The sequence below is a fragment of the Ovis canadensis genome, chromosome 3 (assembly GCF_042477335.2).
Source record: "Ovis canadensis isolate MfBH-ARS-UI-01 breed Bighorn chromosome 3, ARS-UI_OviCan_v2, whole genome shotgun sequence".
NCBI lineage: Eukaryota > Metazoa > Chordata > Mammalia > Artiodactyla > Bovidae > Ovis > Ovis canadensis.
Genome location: NC_091247.1, coordinates 5,848,668 through 5,867,315, shown reverse-complemented (window position 1 = coordinate 5,867,315; position 18,648 = coordinate 5,848,668). Strand labels below are relative to the sequence as shown.

At 44.2% G+C, this 18,648-nt stretch overlaps 1 protein-coding gene across 2 annotated transcripts in view; it reads left to right on the top strand.

Annotated features, from left to right (window-relative positions):
• ABL1 (ABL proto-oncogene 1, non-receptor tyrosine kinase) overlaps positions 1-18,648 on the top strand; it is a 138,834-nt gene that overhangs the window by 83,654 nt on the left and 36,532 nt on the right. Inside the window, exon 1 of one of the 2 annotated variants that reach the window (XM_069582163.1) lies at positions 5,352-5,598. The exons of the other annotated variant lie outside the window; for it this stretch is intronic. Within the exon in view, the coding sequence (XP_069438264.1) occupies positions 5,520-5,598 (79 nt within the window). The 5' untranslated portion in view covers positions 5,352-5,519. Of the gene's footprint in view, positions 1-5,351; positions 5,599-18,648 lie in introns of those variants that run through there. 2 annotated transcript variants of the gene reach the window in all.

Genomic DNA, 18,648 nt, shown 5'->3' with positions numbered 1-18,648 from the left:
TGACTTTTTAACCATGTTTTTAACCATGTACTTTTATTACTTTGATTAAGAATAAAAATAAGACTAGGGCATACCAACAATACTAGTTTCCTCTGGGAGAAAAATTGCTTAATAGTAATGTTTGACTTGTCAATTATAAAAATATAGTAAAATCTTTCTAGAATGAGATTTTCTAGAAAGTGGAGGTAATTACCCTAAAGCAGTTCAGATGTGCCTCTGCACCCCACCCCCGTTGAGAATTGTAGGTCTGGAACTACCAAAGGGAGTAACACAACAATCAGTGTTTTGCGAAAGACCGTCCTATGGGTAGACTGCACATCAGGTTCTCAAGTTCTGGGCCTGAAATAGACTTTCACTAAAGATGTGCGGTGTGGAGTTTGTGTTTTGCCACCAAGCTGTGGTTGTAAAACTTTGTCTTTAGAAGTTAAAGGTAGGACTCTCTGTGACATTTGAACCCTGGTTGCTACTCTTACCCCATAACTAGTGTTTCTTTCCCTTAATAAAATAAGTTGATTTCCTTGTCCCTTGGAAAACCTCCAGACTGCTTTCACTCCCTCGGACTGTGTTTTCTGGAATCATTTTCACGTATCACATTTGTTAATTTTAGCTCTTGACTTGGTCCCAGTAAGACTTAGGCAGGAACACAAAACATCACCTGATAAGAGTCCTCTTTTGGAAATAAAAATACTGTTCACTGAGCACCTTCTCTGCATGGGGCACTTTTCATACACTATTTCTAATTTTCATCACCCAGCGAGATGGCTCCTCTTAAGACCACCCCACAGTTTTACAGACTAGAAAACTGAGTCACTCGGCTTTGCCACCACAGTGAGTGGAAAATCTGAGACTGAGAATAAGGTCGTGTGATGTCATAGCTCTTTCAGCCTCACTGCATGGCCTCCCGTCTCACCTGGTTCCCCCACACCAGAGTACCTGGACCTTTGTGACACTTGACCAATAAACAGTGTTATCTCACTGAAAATCTATGATACTTAAAGAGATGCATGCATGCCCTTTATTTAGGGGCAAAAGTAGGTATGGTTGATATGTTCTTCTAAGCCACATTTTCCTGTGGATTGGATCCATCACTTGGGAGCCTGGCAGGCTCTCACTGGACAGTGTCTGCACATCAGAGGATGTAGTCTCTGTTGGCATGTGAAATAGTGAAATAGCAAGCATGTACATACCTCAAGATCTTTGCTCTTTCCTCCTAAAGATATTAACTGGGCTGGAAACAGGGAAGGGATCAGTCAGATCTGGGATCTTTTGGTCCTGGGGGTCCCAAAGCAGGCACCATATCAGATTTCATGTCTCCCTTAAATCCCTGCTGCTCCCAGGTAGAGCTTCCACATCCCGCCTCCAGCATCCATATCCTGCTTTCTTCCCTGGAGCAACTTCTGTGGTGGGCCCTTTCCTATCCACGCCCCGCCCCCAGCAACTACTTTAGGAAAAAAAAAGGACTGAACTCCAGACTTTAAAAAAGTTCATTCTTTATCCAAAATTTTCAGAGAAAAGTCCTCTTTTGGTAACTTGTTTTCAGTTCAGTTCAGTCGCTCAGTCGTGTCCTACTCTTTTCTACCCCATGAATCGCAGCACGCCAGGCCTCCCTGTCCATCACCACCCCCGGAGCTCACTCAAACTCATGTCCCTCGAGTCGGTGATGCCATCCAGCCATCTCATCCTCTGTCGTCCCCTTCTCCTCCTGCCCCCAATCCCTCCCAGCATCAGAGTCTTTTCCAGTGAGTCAACTCTTCGCATGAGGTGGCCAAAGTATTGGAGTTTCAGCATCAGTCCTTCCAATGAACACCCAGGACTGATCTCCTTTAGAATGGACTGGTTGGATCTCCTTGCAGTCCAAGGGACTCTCAAGAGTCTTCTGCAACACCACAGTTCAAAAGCATCAATTCTTCAGTGCTCAGCTTTCTTCACAGTCCAACTCTTCACATCCGTACATGACCACTGGAAAAACCATAGCCTTGTCTAGATGGACCTTTGTTGACAAAGTAACTTGTTTTAGAGTTATACAATTTCTTAAATGCAGAAACTTCTTTCAGATGAATAAATTTTAGAAATATCCATCCCTGTTTGTCCTATTTCCAGGGAAAACAAGGAGGAGCTCTTCCTTCTTCCAAAACAATGGTTGTCAGACTTATGTATGCACGCACATCATCTTCAGATCATGTTAAGATACCACCATTCCTTATATTCGGATTGTGTTAAGTCTAGACTGGAGAGCAAGAGTCTGCATTTTAAACAAGCATCCCAGGCAATTCAAAATAGGTTGTCCATGGACCGTGCTTTTAGAAACACAGCGCAGATCACATATTTTAATGTAAGTAAGCAAAGAGTCGGACACGACTGACCAGCTGAACTGAACTGAACTGAAGGACCTTTATTCTTTCTCATTATTCTGAATACATTTTAAAATATTCTTAAATAGTTCTAATTCCATCAGCTGTTTCAAGACATTTTTCAATAGTTAATGATTTTTATTTCATCCTCTGGCTTTGCTACAATTATCCACCTTTCACTTAAATTACAAATTATGTCCATTTTGGAAAGTTCAACAGCTTTAGACCTTACTAATTCCTAACTATGTGAACCTGGACAGACTGTTAACCTGTCCCTGTGCCTGCTTACCCCTCAGTTTCCTTACCTGTGAAATGGAGTTAAACTATAGAAAATCTATAGGATTGTTGGAAGGTTTGTGCCTGGCACATATTAAAAGGTTATTCCTTTCCCAAACTGAGTACAGTGTAGCAAACAAGTTACTTCACAATCTTTTAGATTTGTTTTCCTTTAAAAAAAAAAAAAGTTAATGGCCTTTAGGCTTAAGATTACTTAGAGGAATGCTTCTTGGGCTTCTGTTCTAGTAAGTAGACTGGAGCTCTCCTATCTGCTTGTAGCAGAATGTTTTTTGTACTTGTGAGTGAGTTTCAAAAGCATCAAAACTTAGATCTGGAAAGAATAGTCGTAGTTTAATTTGGTAGTGGGGAGCTTGGCAATATTTTCAGTGTTCATTGCTGCTAATTCAGAGCGTTTTCCCAGACCTGTTGATGTATGGTTTTATAACTATTTTAAAAGATCTGGACACAGTTTATAAGCATTACTCATTTTAAGATGTTTTAAAGGGATAAGTTCATTTTAGACTCAAGAGCAGAATATTAGTAATAGTCATTAACTTTTTAAAATAAACTTACATCTTAATATAAAATATAGCACATGCAAATATCTGGACCTGTATTAATTGATAGAATTCAAGGATATGGTTAAAATTGCAAAAATGCCCACTGTTCTTCTCATTAAGGTGCCTATTTGAATATAGCCCATCACATTACATCTGAAATGCTATATATTGACTGACTTTATTATAGTCTGATCCAAAGCCCTTGAACTTTCTAAAAGGTACCAACACAGTAGTTTTCAGCTTATTTGTATTGGTGGCACCCTTTGGGATTTTATTTTTGGCATTATACTTGGAGGTTGAAAGGTTCAAGTAACAGTTGGCCGTCATTATATACGGGCTGTTTGACAGAATGATAGTGTCTCCCAGCATCTATCAATAGATGGCATCCACAGTCACTTGTCACCTCATAGCCCTGTGGCCCTGTGTCTCCAGGCAATGGGAAGTGCTGTGTCTTCTTAGCTGCTCATGAGGTCTGACCTGGTACCACAACACAAACCACAGGTCACTTAGACATTTTGTATATGAATCAGAATTTGACAGGACATCTCTGAAAAATTAATGCGGCTGAGAAACACTGTGATACACACTAGTCACATCTAGTCCAACCTTGAACTGTCAGGTTTTGGCAGACCTGAGTGAAGGTCTTGTTACTTAAGCCATTCCTAGTATAGTGAAAATACCCAGGTTTTTGTCATTACAGGATAGGTTGGACCACAGCTTTGCCTCTGGGACTGATGACTGTAGCATGGTAACCTTAGTTATTTAGCCAAAGATAAAGATATATGTAGCTTTAATTTACTTGGGATTTATTTTTGGTGAGAAGGGACTGCATAATCCACTGGTTAGGAGCCTGATCCTTGGAGCCAGGCAGACCTGGGGGTAGTCCAGCTCAGACTTTGGGCAAGGTGTTTGACTTGTCTAAATTTCAGATTTTCACCTGAAGAATCAGGATGAATTCTGTTTTCTGTACAGAATAGTTGTGCACAGGTAATGATTGGACGGTGTTTCTCACAGGAGTCTGACTCGTAGTAGAATCTCAGTACCCCTCAGCTCTTAGTATTCCTGGACGCTATGATGTATACTAACTTGATTTTTCTCCTGTTGCAATTTAGTTATCTAACACTGTTTAAACAACTTCTCCTTCCTATACTTACTGAAACGTTTCCAATTTTGTTAAATTATTTGGTATGTCTGGATTCGTATTCCACTGATGTAGATTTCCCGTTTGGTGCCAAGTCACACGGTATTGTTATTTTTTATGTTGTTATATGTGATGATATTGTCTATTGGAGCCAAGCACAGCAGTGAGTGAAAGTAGCTCAGTCGTGTCTGATTCTATACAGCCCATGGGATTCTCCAGGACAGAACACTGGAGTGGGTAGCCTTATCCCTTCTCCAGGGGGGAAATGGGTTTTAAATAATGTTTTCCCCTCCCCCGATGGCACACACCAAACAAGAGAAAGAAAAATGAGGCTTCTTAAAGAAGGGATGCAGGCCATGCCCCTCATCAGGGGGAGACTAAACTCTCTTTATTAATAATCAGACATTGTGTTTGACCTCACACGTCTCCTTTGTCTCCTGATCTGGATGTATGACTTGACAAATGTGTTGCAAACTTGCGTAGTACTGCGGGTTGCAGCTCTCTGATTACTCACTCCTCAGACACCCACTGAGTTGGCCTTAATCACAGTAAGCTCACCGAATAGAAATGAGACCAGTATTGATAACTGCAGAGGAATCTGCCTTATTCACCAACAGTCAGGGGACACGGGGTTGGCCGGGGCACCGCGCCCGGTGCAACTCGCTCGGCCTTCAGCGGTGCAGTTGGGGGTTGGGGGGTGGGACCTCCTCCCAGAGATGCAGGAGGTTCCTAAAAGTGATGCTGAGCAGGCCCGCCCTCCCCCGACTTGCCTGCCATAGTTGCTGGTGTCTTTTCTTGGGGCGTCAGGACAGTACTTCGAAACTCGGAGAACCAAGACGTGCCGCGCTTAAAATCGCCATCCCCCCGCTTTCCTTAACGTCGAAACCCGCGAGGCGTCGGTTTTGGACGGAAGCCCGGGCGGGGCGGAACACGGGGCAGCCCTTGGGTGCGGGCGCGGCGCGCAGAGGGTTAAGGCGGCGGGGGCGGGCCTCGCGGGGCCGGGCTCGGGGCCCCTTTGTTAACAGGCGCGTCCGGAGCCGAGACCGGGAGCGGCCGCGGGCGCGGGGCGGCGGGGCAGGCGGCATGGCCGGGCCGCGGGGGCCCGGGGCGGCGCGCGGGGCGAGCCGGGCCTGAGCCCGCCGCGGAGGGCAGCCCGGGGCGCGGGCTCCCCGACGCCTCCGGCGCGCCAAGATGTTGGAGATCTGCCTGAAGTTGGTGGGCTGCAAATCCAAGAAGGGGCTCTCGTCCTCCTCCAGCTGCTACCTGGAAGGTGAGCTCGGGGGAACGGGCCGAGGATGGCCGCGTGTCCGCCGCCTGGCCGGCCTGCCTTCCTAGGCCTCGCCCGGCCGCGCGCGCGCGCTCCCTCGGCGCCCGCCCTCTCCCCCTCTCCCCTCTGCCTTCCTCCTTCGCCCTCTCCCGCTCTCCGCTTCCTTCGCCCGCCCCTGGGCGCCGCCGCCAGCGCGGAGGGTGCGGGGCGCCGGGCCCCCTCCAGCCCACCCCACCCCCGCGCGCACTAACCCCAGGGTGTCGGAGGAGCCCACACCGGGAGGGCCGAGTCGCGGGGCCCTCACGCCTGCGGGGTCTCCCCGAGAAAGTTTGAGAAAGCGAAGCGTACAAGGCCCAAAGGGCCTCGTGAGCCCACGTCGTGGAATTTCCACTGCTAATTGGGAATTACGCGTCCAAAAGGTCGACCCGTGTTTGTGAAACAGACGATTTTCATTAAAGTCTCGTGGACAAAAGGGAACACGGCTCTACCATTTATGGATACAGAATTTGAAGTGATCTTTCTACACCATTCCTCCCCCCCACCCCCCAACACACACACACACTCTCTCCATCTTATCTACGGACCACGAAGAGGTCGTAAGAATTCTTAAGACTTCTGCGGGGAGAAAAGAGAAGTTTCACCGCATTTTAGGAAGATTTTGAATGAGTCCAGGGCACTTGGAGGAGGGTCAGCTCGTGTTAAGTTCCTTTCGTAAAGCCTCAGAGCCCGGGCGGTTCACTTTTGCCCTCTTCCCATTCTACTCCTCTTTTCTTCTCTAATCCCCCCCCCCCGCCCCTTTTTCCCTTTTCCTGTGTGTCTTTGTTTTCTGTCCTGGTAAGGTGACAACTGGAAAAAAAAAAAAAAACAACTGACTATGATGAGTGGCCTTCATTTTGTAGCTTCAGGATGAAGCGGAAATTTATCTGACTTGAGGACTCGTAGCCCCAGACTATTGGCTTTCAGCAGAAAAGTTAATTGTACTTTAGGGATGTAAATCTGCTTGCATTTGTCTGTCCTTTTTATTTAGGACTTAAAACAGGAGTAGAAATGTAAAGCTCCTTTTAGAACAAGTAGTAGAATTCCGGCTGCTGGAGTGCCATCGGAGTTGTAACGTTTTTCTCTTTAAAATGAAGGAGAAATGAACAGGAGGCCTTGTTCATTGTCTCACCTACTTTTCTTTTCTCTCCAACTTTTTGACCCGAGGGTCTGCATGAAGTCACAAGCGCAGCTCAAACCATAAACACCAGTGGTACAGACGAAATCAGTTGTCCCTTCTTGCCATGAGACATGTATATTGGCCGCCTGGGAGAAGGCGCAACTAGATGGAGTGGGCTCACAAGATCTAGCGTTTAGAGGGAGAAGATGGTTTATTTGTCCCTAGAAGTTGGCATGTGAGCCGCCAAAATCATCTTCAGTTAATATGTTGTTTATTTTCCAAGTTGCTCAGAATTCTGAGCACATTCTCATTTACATCTGTAACGAGTTAGTGTTAGGCATCACCATCCATTTTGCAGATGATGCTTCAGGCAGAGTAGATGAATGGACTTTTGTAGCCGCAGAGATGGAGGAAGGTTTAGGTCGCAGCATTGTTGTGACATTGTTTTGTATTCCCTGGAGGTAAACAGTAGATTTAGTTCTTACCTGGATGGTTTAATTATGGGTTTTGGGTTTTTGTTTTTGTTTTTTTTGGAGGCGAGGGTTTACAAAATCTGATGTGTCTTGAAATGACGTTGACTCTCAAGTTTAAAAAAAAAATTCTGATTACAGCAGACTACCTGGCATTAAGTCTCCATCTAGGAAAGTATCACTCTAGGAATTCTTTTCTGTTACTGAGTTTTCCTTCTTTCATTGTTAAGTTTAATTGGAGAAGGTAAATGAAATCATTGTTTTGTAGTTGAAGGAATTTAACAGACCTAAGTGATCTTTTCTTAAAGACTGGATGTGCTGTTAGCTGCTTGGGAAAAATATTTCTAACATCTGGATAAGTAATCCAGCCTTTTTGTTTTTACCGACATCCTAAATCAGTCAGTGTGTTTATTGACACACACTGGGAGCCCAGGTGTCCCAGGTGCCCAAGAAAATCGAATATGATCAAGTTTTCCATTGAGAGTAAGTTCAGCCATATATGCAACTTGATCATGCATCTATTGCGATTTAGGCCTAGATGCCAAAGCAACAATTATTAAATGCTTACTGTATTCTAAGCACTGTTTGAGCATACTATGTGATTTTATTTGCTTATTTCTCATGATAGCCCTTTGGTTACTTCCATTTTATAGATGAAGAAAACTTGACGCATCTGAAAGTTAGAAAGCTCGTCTAAGGTCACAGAGCCCGCAAGTGGTGGTGCCAGGACGTGAACCCTTACTGTCTGGCCCCAAAGAGCCCAGATTTAGCCACTATATGCTTTACCAGCTATGACTGTTCATCTCTTTTGGAACTCTCTGTGGATGTTAAAATAGTATCTTCAGAAACACTCTAAAGCCTGAAACAGGGATTTTTTTTTTTCTTTCTAATACTGATTAAAAATGACTACTTTTAGCAGTAAAATTTAAAATGTTTAAATACTTATCAGAATAGCTGTACATCATTAAAAAATTCTTAAAGGTTAGTGAGAAGAAATTCTGTTCTTCATCCAGAAACCTCACTTGAGTTTCTTGTGTATCCTTCTAGAAACATTTTATGCATATATAGGCATTTATAGCATTTAACGTCCATGTTCCAGCTTTGCAAAAATGTGTGTTTATAGGTATATCTGTCCTTTATGGCCATATTGAACTTTACGATCTTAGGTCTACTTCAAACACGAATTTTCTGATTAGTTTCTTCTCTCTCCTAGAGGTGTGAAAGAATCATGAACATTCGCCAATTGAATTCTCCCTGCCCCCCCCCCCCAGTTTACTTTGACTTGTTCGTGTGTTTGTGTTTGCGTACACTGTGCATGAATCTTACATGTGGACGTGTTCTGTGAAGTGAACTCTTTGTGAACTGTCAGCATTTATTTTAAGGGCCCACTTTGAAACGCTTCTATTCAGCAGTTAGCTTTCTGGTGGAGGCTTTGTGTGGTGCCAGCCACACAGATACACTTTTAGAACTCCTGCCTCACAGAAGCTCATGCTCTCTTTCTAAATACTCTCTTCTGAGGTCATCAAATACTTCCCTTGTTTAGTAACAAAGAAAAATCTGAAGCTCTTTCTGTAACCAAATAGAAAGCCAGTCAGTCCTTTTCATTTGAGGGTTACATTGACATTGTTGAGCATCAATGAGGTGACAGTTCTTTGGCACCAAGCACTTCATAGACATCCTCACTTCATTCTCATACTGACACTATGAGGTTTCTAGAGAGGAGGAGGAAGAAGGGCCCCAGTTCAGTTGGGTAGGAAAAACATTTGAATATGGAGTCAGGCGAACCCAAGTTTTCTTCATGTCTCAACTCTTCTGCCTTCTTACCTCCAAGACCGAGAGAACAAACATTCTCTGGCCAGCCCACCTTCAAGGATTGTTTCTGAGGATCCAGGAGATGAGTCACAGGAAAGCTTTGAGACCAATGAAGTGCTAAGTGTATGTATTTATACTGATGTGAGGCTCCTTTGGGATGTCCTTAAATCCAGGCAGTATTATGGCTAGAATGTTGCCAAGGTCCTGTTCTCCTGGGAAGCACACAACTCCCAAGCCAGCCCGCCTGGCCCGGATGTCAGCCATCCTGCCAGTGAAGTGACTGTGGCATGTTGCTCTCTGAGCCTCGGTGTTCTCATTTCTAATAAGGCTCATCGTAGTCCCTGCCTTCTTGAGTTGGGAGATTCACATCAGACATTTCATTTAAACTGTTTAGCACACAGCAAGATGTTAGCAAATGTTAGCTGTTGTTAAATATTTCATGGTCTAAAATGTTGGCATTGCCAATTGCTGTAATGGCTGAAGTGTGATGATATAATTTGAACTAAACCCACCCATAGTTTTTCTTGTTAAAAAAACAATTTGTTTCCAAGTTTGCTTTGATGCCTATAATTAATACTTCCTGTCCTTGGTTTTAAGGAAGAGTATCTTCTCTTCCTCTGACCCTTTCTTACTCCCATGGTGAATATTTTAATTGTGAAAGAAAAATCCTGTTGGCAGGAAGAGATGCCATAGTTGGCATCTTATTTCTCATCTCTAGAGATGCATTTCCACAGCTCCAAACATGTGAAAACTGAAAACTTCATACTACTTATTACCTTATTGTAAAATCAGGCCACAATTTTATCAGTGTAATCACTGATCTGAAATAGAAACAGGAAAAATTATTGATGGATAGGTTTTAAAAACGCATAACATTGTACAGGATGGTGACCATAGTTAATAATGCTATATTGTATATTTGAAAATGACTTAGAGAGTAGATCTACGTTCTCCTCACAAGAAAAGTCATTTGTAACTGATGGATGTTAACTAGACTCCCTGTGGTAATCATTTCATAAATGTGCACATATCAACTCATTATGTTGTACACCTTAAATTTAGACAATGAGGTATGTCAATTCCATCTCAATAAAACTGGAAAAAATAAAACCAGAAGTATATGGAACCAAGAACCAAAGATCAGATGAGACATTGAAAGAATTTAACTTTTCCTCCGTAATGATGATCTGGCATTGAGAGTGCAGAATCCTAACCACTGGACCACCAGGGAATTTTCGTGTTTTTTACTCTTTTTTTAGTGGAAAAATTTTAAACCTGTAACAAAAGCAGACAGCATAGTGAAGTCCCTTGTACTCCTGTCCATCTTTAATAGTTATCACTTATGGTCAGTCTTGTTTCTTGCCTAGTGAAGTTCCAAAGCTGTTTGGAAAAATAGCTTGTTAGCTGCTGACTTCTGAGAGACTTAACTTTGTCCTCAGATACTGACAGTTGTTATTCTCTGAAATTGGCTTTCGAATGCTTCTGTCTTAATCCACACCTTCGATGCTTTGTTATATACTGTCTGTGTTAGGTGGTGGTGATAGAGCAGACAGACAGAAGGAGGAGGAGGTACAGACTAGGAGACAAAGGCAAGAAGACAAGTTGAGACAGGAGAGGTGGAAACCAAAGATGAGAGCGAAGGAGGGGGTTAGGGCTAGGACAGGGGCAGAGGGAGGGCGGGGGAGGGGAACAAGAGAGGCCCGAGTGGAGAAGGAAAAGAAAGAGCCAGAAAAGAAAGAGCCAGATCACGAGAGAGCAACGCTGAGACTGAGTGAGACTGAGAGACAGGTAGCCGATGGAGGGATTCCTGGAGAGAGAGCACGTGAGGCGCTTCACATCTGCTTCCATTTCCTGCACTCTCAAGTATGCTCATAATAGAGGCTACTCAATGGGTTGTGGGGATTTCGTGCAGATAAAGTGCTTGGCACAGTGCTGGCACTCAGCAGGGATCAATAAGTACTAGCTGTTGTTCCCTTACATTCAGTTGCATAAACTTCAGCCTTATTACTCTTAAATTCTACCTAATCCCTCAGTCTTATCAGTCCTCAAATTTAGCCAACAGCTCTATACACTGAATACCTTAACCTTAAAATTTAACTTAAAGATGGGCCATGAATAAATAGAGTTGACCATTGTGTTTTGGAGACAAAATACCTTTATTGGGGTTACATTCGGTTACTCCAGTTTTTGTTGTTTGCTGTCCAGTTCCTAAGTCGAGTTCCACTCTGCAGCCCCACAGACTGCAGCACACCAGGCTTCCCTGTTCTTCATTGTCTCCCGGAGTTAGCTCAGATTCATGTCCATTGAGTCAGTGATGCCATCCAGCCGCCTCATCCTCTGTCACCCTCTTCTCCTTTTGCCTTCAATCTTTCCAAGCATCAGGTCTTTTCCAATGAGTCGGCTGTTTGCATCCGGTGGCCAAAGTATTGGAGCTTCAGTATCAGTCCTTCCAGTGAATAGTCAGGGTTGATTTCCTTTAGGATTGACTCCAATTAAGGTTATTCCAATAGTAATGCCCGATGAGACGACGTTCTAGGGAAATTGCCTTCCATTGGGCAGCCTCTTCACTTCACTTGGGTCTAAGTGACCCAGGAGCCTTGATGATGCTCTAACAGAAAATAGGAAATGCGAAATGAGGGTTTACATACCCTTCCAAGCCTGGCAGGCAGAGGAGGCGGCGGCTTTCAGTCTGTTGCAAACGGCCTGTGACAGAATAAAAAGGCTTTTAAGGTTAGTGGGCTCACTGTGGCCACTTTGACTCTGGACCAGTCCTAACCCTTTCTTCCCTCACAAACAAGAAGTCTGTGGAGGCATCTCGGCCTGTTAGGAGACAGTAATGAATCCTGTTTCTTTTGAAAGCACAGAGAAAGGTACTTTCATGCTACACCTTGTTTTAGGTTCTTGGCTGTGGTGTACATTCCATTTTAAAAGTTACTGTATTTCCTAAATCTTGCTAAGTTTTCCTGGTTGGGTTGCATTTGCTTCTCATCTTTCCCGTCTGCCACTTCTGCTGTTCTTACTTAAGGTTGACAGGTCATTAAGGTGCACTCTTCAGTCATGACAAATGCAGGATTTTCTTACAACTGAGTTCATTCTAAGAAACCCTGAGCAGGGCTGAGTCATATATTGTATTAGGCAGGGAAACTGAAGACTGTGAGAAGAACGCTCCATCTCTGCCCCAGAGGAATTTACATTATTGTGGTAACAATAATAAGAGAAGGGATGATTACCCTTTGTTGCGGTGCCCTGGTGCCAGGCTCCATGCCCGCATCGGTGCGGAGAACGTCTCCACCAGCAACTATGCCTTGACCCCGCCTGACGGCCCGACTCGGTTTTGAAGCCATTGTGCAGTTGAGAAAATGAGGCTCAGAAATTAATATCTTAAAGACATGGTGGGCTGTGATTTGAACAAGCCTTGTCCACCCTGGAGCCCAGGCTTAGTGTCCCACGAGGGACATGGGGGCAGATTCCTCACGGCGCCCTTACGGACATCAGGTCCTTCCCGAGTGTGAGGCGAACCGGAAGTAATCAGCCAGAGGTGAGGGGTGGGGGGGCAGAAGGACCAGTCAGAGGTTTCCTGGAGATGGTGCGGCGGGAGGATGAGGAGGGGCTAGGCATTCCAGGGGCAGTGACTGGCCCTGGCCAAGGTGCTCACCGCTGAGGCAGCAATGGGGAGCCCACAGGGGCATATGGGAGGAGGCTGAAGGAAGAGCAAGCGTCCTGCGGGGGAGATGGGCCTTCTGGAGCTCGGGCTCCTCCCGCAGAGGTGGCGGCAGCAACAGCCCCCGCCGGTGTCTGGGGGAACAGTGTCTCCTACATTGTCGGGCCAACTGCCAGCTTCCCCGTGAGGCACAGGATAGCCCTGTTCCTCACATCGCCTCAGCTGACCGCGCCAGTAAACGTGACCGAGGCCCACAGGTAGGGCCGCCTCCCAAGCTTTCTCTTCGGCTTCTTGGCCGGCGGCCATCTTGGTGGATTTTAACAGAAGAGCGACTTGGGTCAGATCTGCCTTTTTTTAGGAAGACCGCTCTGGTGGCAGTGCGGAGGTGGAACGAGGGGTCGGATCAAAGCTGGGAACCAGTCGAGGGTGTGGAAAGTACAGGCTTGCTGAGAGATTTGGGAGGAAAAGTGGCCAGGCTGTGGGTGTGCGCTGACTGGATTGAGAGGGAGAGGGGTGTGAATGTTGAGTTCAGAATGACGTGAAGGTAGTAAAGTCTTATATGTCGGTCCTTGTACTCCATTTTTAGCCATCATAGACTTCATTGACAGTAGATTCTTAGAAAGTGACACGAAATTCCGTTGTTTTGTTTTTACTTTCTGGTTGAGCCAAGGGGGACGGGACTGTGTATCTTCAGAAGAGTTAGTATCCGAACTGCCTATCTGGACAGAGGTTAGGATGGAAAATTCTGTTTTCTAAAATTGACTGCCTAGGAGTATCACAATATAAAAAGGTTCTCAGCAATAGTTACACCTTGGGCCAATTTAAGTAACTTGTTAAAAAAACTTTTTTAATTTTTTAAAAGGGATTTCTCTGGAAGCCCATCTAATTTATTGCCTATAACACCCCTAAATGGGAAGTAATGGAAAGAAAATTATTAGTTCTTTTTACTTAAAAAGAAAGAAACTTGCATAATCTGGACTTCACAGGAACTTACAGCGACCCCCTTTCTAGGCCTGTCTCTTGTCCGGTTGCTGGGTTCTGCTGAACTATGTCAGTAGACATGAACCTGCAAGGCCCTTGGGGTCTGGGATGACATTCAGAGGCTCCATGTCCTTGGATAGAACAGTATTTAAGACTTTATTTCACTAAGTGCTAACTGAAAATTAGTGTTTTATCTTTTTCTTTTTACAAACGTATATAACAAACCACAGTAATATTAGCAGTGCTTGTGACTTTGCCAGCAGTAGAGCTCAGATATTTTCATATCATATAACAATTGTGATTATTACCTAAATTCATCGCTGCTTTGAAAGGACAGCTACTGCTGGAGCTTGCAATTTAATGTGTTAATAAAGGAGCGTATATTTAATGCATAGTAAAGAAACACTGTATTACAGATTACTTTCAAAAGATACTTTGAGGACTGTTTGAGTACAGTTGTTCTCTTCATTGCTCCATGTTTATTTAATGTGTTTGCAGACTTTATTCTGAGGAGTTCCTGGGCATCAGCAGAGGGCTCACAGCACAGCAGAGGTGAAGCCCCCTCCCTGAGTAGGCTTGATGTGTCAGGCTGACCTTGGGTCCCTGTGTTAAGCAGGCTTCTCTTGCTGGGCATGCTCTCATTCAGAGTCTACTTCCTTCCTAACCCTGCTGAGTTCTCCCCACTTCACAACTCCTGGTAGTCCATGTCTGTGTCCTTAAAAATTAATCCACAGGACAGCGCTTGTCTTCTGTTAGACTTTTTGCTTTGAGGGTATGTACATTTCCCTGAACGGTTGTTTCTCCATCAAGGAGCAGAGGCTGTGTTCCTTGCATCCTTACCTCATTGCCCTACCCTTGCTCCCCAGCAGCTGACACAGTGTTTTGGGGGCACATTGTGTTCAGAGTGTAAAGTTAATGCCAAGCCTTATTCAGCTAAACTTGTTTTTTAGGTTTAACTGCTCTGGGTGAGGGTGTAAATTACAAAATAAAGGACCATGTAGAATGTAGATAAAATTACTTTCATCGAGTTCAGATTGTGGGAAATCATCCTTTTCCTCTAGGCTTATATTATAAAAAGTTGTATCAGACTGTTATAAACTGACTTGAGAATAGTCTGAGCATGATCTCATCGGTTGGAACCGAGTGTGAAATAAAACACGAAGCCGTCCCTCTTTTTTGAAGGATCTGTTTTATAGATTTTTAAATTACAGAGATTCCTTGAACTGGAGGATCATATTGAAGGGGCCACAAAGGAAATAAGACTAAAGCGACCAGGATTTAAATAATGGAATGTGACCAAAAGTGAAGGGGGTGTTTATCACGTGTGACATGCCCTGTCCTCTCTCCCCTCCTCCCTTTCCCCTCCACCCCCCCCCCACCCCCCCCTGCCAAGAGCCACGAGGTGGACAGTAATGACTGCCACATAGCCTGGCTATCTGACTCCGGCAGGAACCGTGAACTTGTACAATCACCAACAAGAAGGTGGGAAGCTTTCCTGGAGGTGAAGCCTCCCTTTCCCTCCCCTTCACCCCTTCCTCACTTGTATCCCTCCCACCTCCTCCCCACCACTCCCATCCCCTCCCGCTTTGGGACTGAAGTACCCTGTTCCCCTCCTCCTTGGCAGTGGCAGCTTTAGCAGCAGCCCTTGAGAGTCTAGACCAGACATGCCATATGGGAGAATCTTTTGTAAACATTTTTGATCAGTGACTCACAACTTTTAAGAAATAATTATTTTGTATAAAATGATCTTTAAATTATACTTTAAAGACCCAAGCGCTTTTCTTCGAATGCTGTCCAAGTAAGTTAATCACTCACAGCTCCAGTGAATTCTACGGCACCATTCTTACAGACTTCTCAGTTTGTTGTCACGTTGGAGCCATAACTTCGGAGCACGTTTAGATAGCACCATTCTTGGTGTTCAACTGGCTAATTAATGACTTTTCCTGAGTTTTGTGGGTGAGTGGAAACCTTTTCATGACGGATATGGTAATAACAAAAAGATTTCCAATGAGGTGAGAGGCATTCTTGAAGATAAAAATGTTAAATATTTTAAAGCTATGACTCAGGATGGCGCAGAAAATGTTAAACTAACATTTTTAAGAAGAATAGATGCAAGGATTTCTTTATCCGTTGGCAGAAGAGGGGAGCTATTTTGGGCATCGTTTTTTTAATGAATCCTTTGAGCTCCTTTAAGGGTCCATCCGGGGACTGGCAGGAAGTTCATGTATTAGTCAAGAAAGATTTAAGTACATTCTGCAACTTGGGCCTTGTAAGCTGTGATGATTTTTAAGGTTGACGAGCATCGTTCACTATGAAATGAAGCAAGGAACTTGGCATTTATTCGTCGTGAGTCAATTTTGACATCAGCCTGGATTGGGAATTGACTGGAAGGTTTTGGTGTTGGACTGTGGCTGCACTTCAGCGTCTCGATCCAGAGGCATGCATGAGCAATACTTCCCTTTGGGCTTTGGCCATTAATTTGTGGAATGGAGCAAGAACTGGAGAGGAAAATCGAGAGGCTGCCTTGGATTTCCTGACGTCCTGTTGAATCAAAAAGCAGTGGGAGGCCCTTTCCTTCCTGACAGAGAGGCCTCATCCCCTCACATGAAGTTCTCAGCATCTGTCTCCATGTGAGGGACAGTCCCCCTTTAATAATCCACACTTTAAATCGATAGTCACCCCCGGGCTGGTGTCTGGGTTCTGCCCATTCCAGGTGTTTTCCAGGCCACTTCCCCCGATTATGTAACTTTGATCAAATCCAGATGCTGCAGAATGTTTGATAGAAGAGGTCAGATGGCCTTTGAGAAGAAAAGCATTTCTGTATTCATGACTCTGGTTTAATTTCCTGTGTAGCCCTGGTCTGCCAGAGCCGTGTGCTCACGCCCACGAGGTTGGGATCCTGCAGGGAAAGGCACATGGACTTTTTCAGGACGAAGAGAAAAGAGTCCCTCCTCCCCCTGTGTACTTTTTCATGTTAGATGATCAATTATATAAGCGTCAGCTGGCTTCTTCATGACCGTTTTTCTATTCTTGTAATTGTTCTCTGGTTATAGAAACAATTCACATTCACGATGAGAAGTATGCCAGGATATAGAAAAGAAAAAAGAAAACTTAAAATGTTTGTAATCCCACCACCCTGTGTTAAACTACTGTTAATGGTACTGTTGACAACTACCATGCATTAACTACTATTCACATTTTGGTGTATAGTTCCTTCTGGACTTTTTTCAATTTTTATAAAATTATGGATTGTTATAATATGTTTCCAAGTTGCTAGATATGTTTTTCCAAAAATATTTTGAATGACATTATGACTATATTCTTTTTTATGGATGGACGACAAACTAACCTATCTTAATGGATAAATATTTTGTGCTTTTCCTTTTTGGTGCTGTTATTTTAAAAATCAGTACATATAAGTCATTGGAGAAGGAAATGGCAACCCAGTCCAGTATTTTTGCCTGGAAAATTCCATGGACAGAGGTGCCTTACGGGCTGCAGTCAGTGGGGTCTCAGAGAGTCAACACAGCTGAGTGACTGAGCATATACAAATCATTGTTTGGGTCTCCTGGGATAAATTCCTCGAGGTGTATCTAAGGTGATGGAACTCCTCAAAGACTCAGTTCAGCTCCTGTTTCCAGTTTTTCTCCTAAAATGTTCCAGCAGTGTCTACATCAACTACTAGCACTGTATGAGAATGCCCATTGCATTGAAGTTTTATACTGTTAGCCTCAAGAAAATGTCCCTGCCCAACTTGACAGAGAATTTGCCTTTCTTTGATTACAAGAAAGGTTAACATGCTCTCCTTGTTTAGTAGTAATTTAAATTTTCTGTGCATTGCTTATTCATAGTTTTGGTTTAGTGGGAGTGTGTATGTTAGTCACTCAGTCACTTCCGACTCTTTGTGACCCCATGGACTGCGGCTCACCAGGCTCCTCTGTCCGTGGAATTCTCCAGGCAAGAATACTGGAGTGGGTTGCCGTTTCCTTCTCCATTTTTCAATGGAGGAGGGTTTTATCTTTTCCCTTTCGATTTTCAAGAGTTCTTTTATGTTAAGGTTCCTTTGCCTAATAAGTCTGCTTAATAAACGACCATAGACACTCTTTTGACTTAGTTTCACTTAACTGACTCTCTGCAGCGCGGAACGGCCTGGCTCCCTTCAAAACACACGCCTCTCTGGTGCCCACAGAGTCGAGCAGCCGCTCCTCTGCCACATTCTGCTCCCACCCTCTGAGTCACAAGCACACCCAGAGCCACTTGTGTTTCTTCCCACACCCCTTTTTTTCAGATATTCTGGTTTTATTACTCGGTTCATATGAAACCAGTGAAATCCAAATGTGAAGAGATTTGTCTATGAAAATTTAGGTCAGTGCTTTAGAGAGACTCTATAAATGCAGGTGTCTTTTAAAAAAATTGTTTCAGGACTAGGTGTGAGTGACACAACTGTGAACAGTTGGAAGGGATTGTCCTGGGATTTTATAGCGAGTGGCCCACCCTCTTCCTCCACCTGCAGGAATGTAGAGCTGGAACTGAGATGAGGCATCATGGGTGGATGGTAAGACAGCATCCAACTCTAATCACACACCCACGCTCAGGTCAGTCCTCGGCCCTGTCGTCAAGACTAGCAAATCAGTGTACATTCAGGCGGGGCTAGAGGATCTCATGTTTTAATTTTCATGAATTCCCTGCTGTAACCAGCTTTTTTGGTTGATTGGTCAGCCTCTGGTCATGATGGCACTAGATATGCTTTTAGAGCTATGTATACTGTAAGTACTCAGAGAACAGGGCCTAACACATCTCACTAAGCCTTTTGCACATTCTAGGAAATGATAGTGTCACAAGACCCTCTTCCTTGAAATTCTCTTTGCCTTCATGATTCACAGGATGAAATACCAAGCGCAGTGGTGACGTAATTTGGGACTTACTCTTTAGAAAAACAATTCCTGAAGATTCACTGTGGTCAGTAATACAAA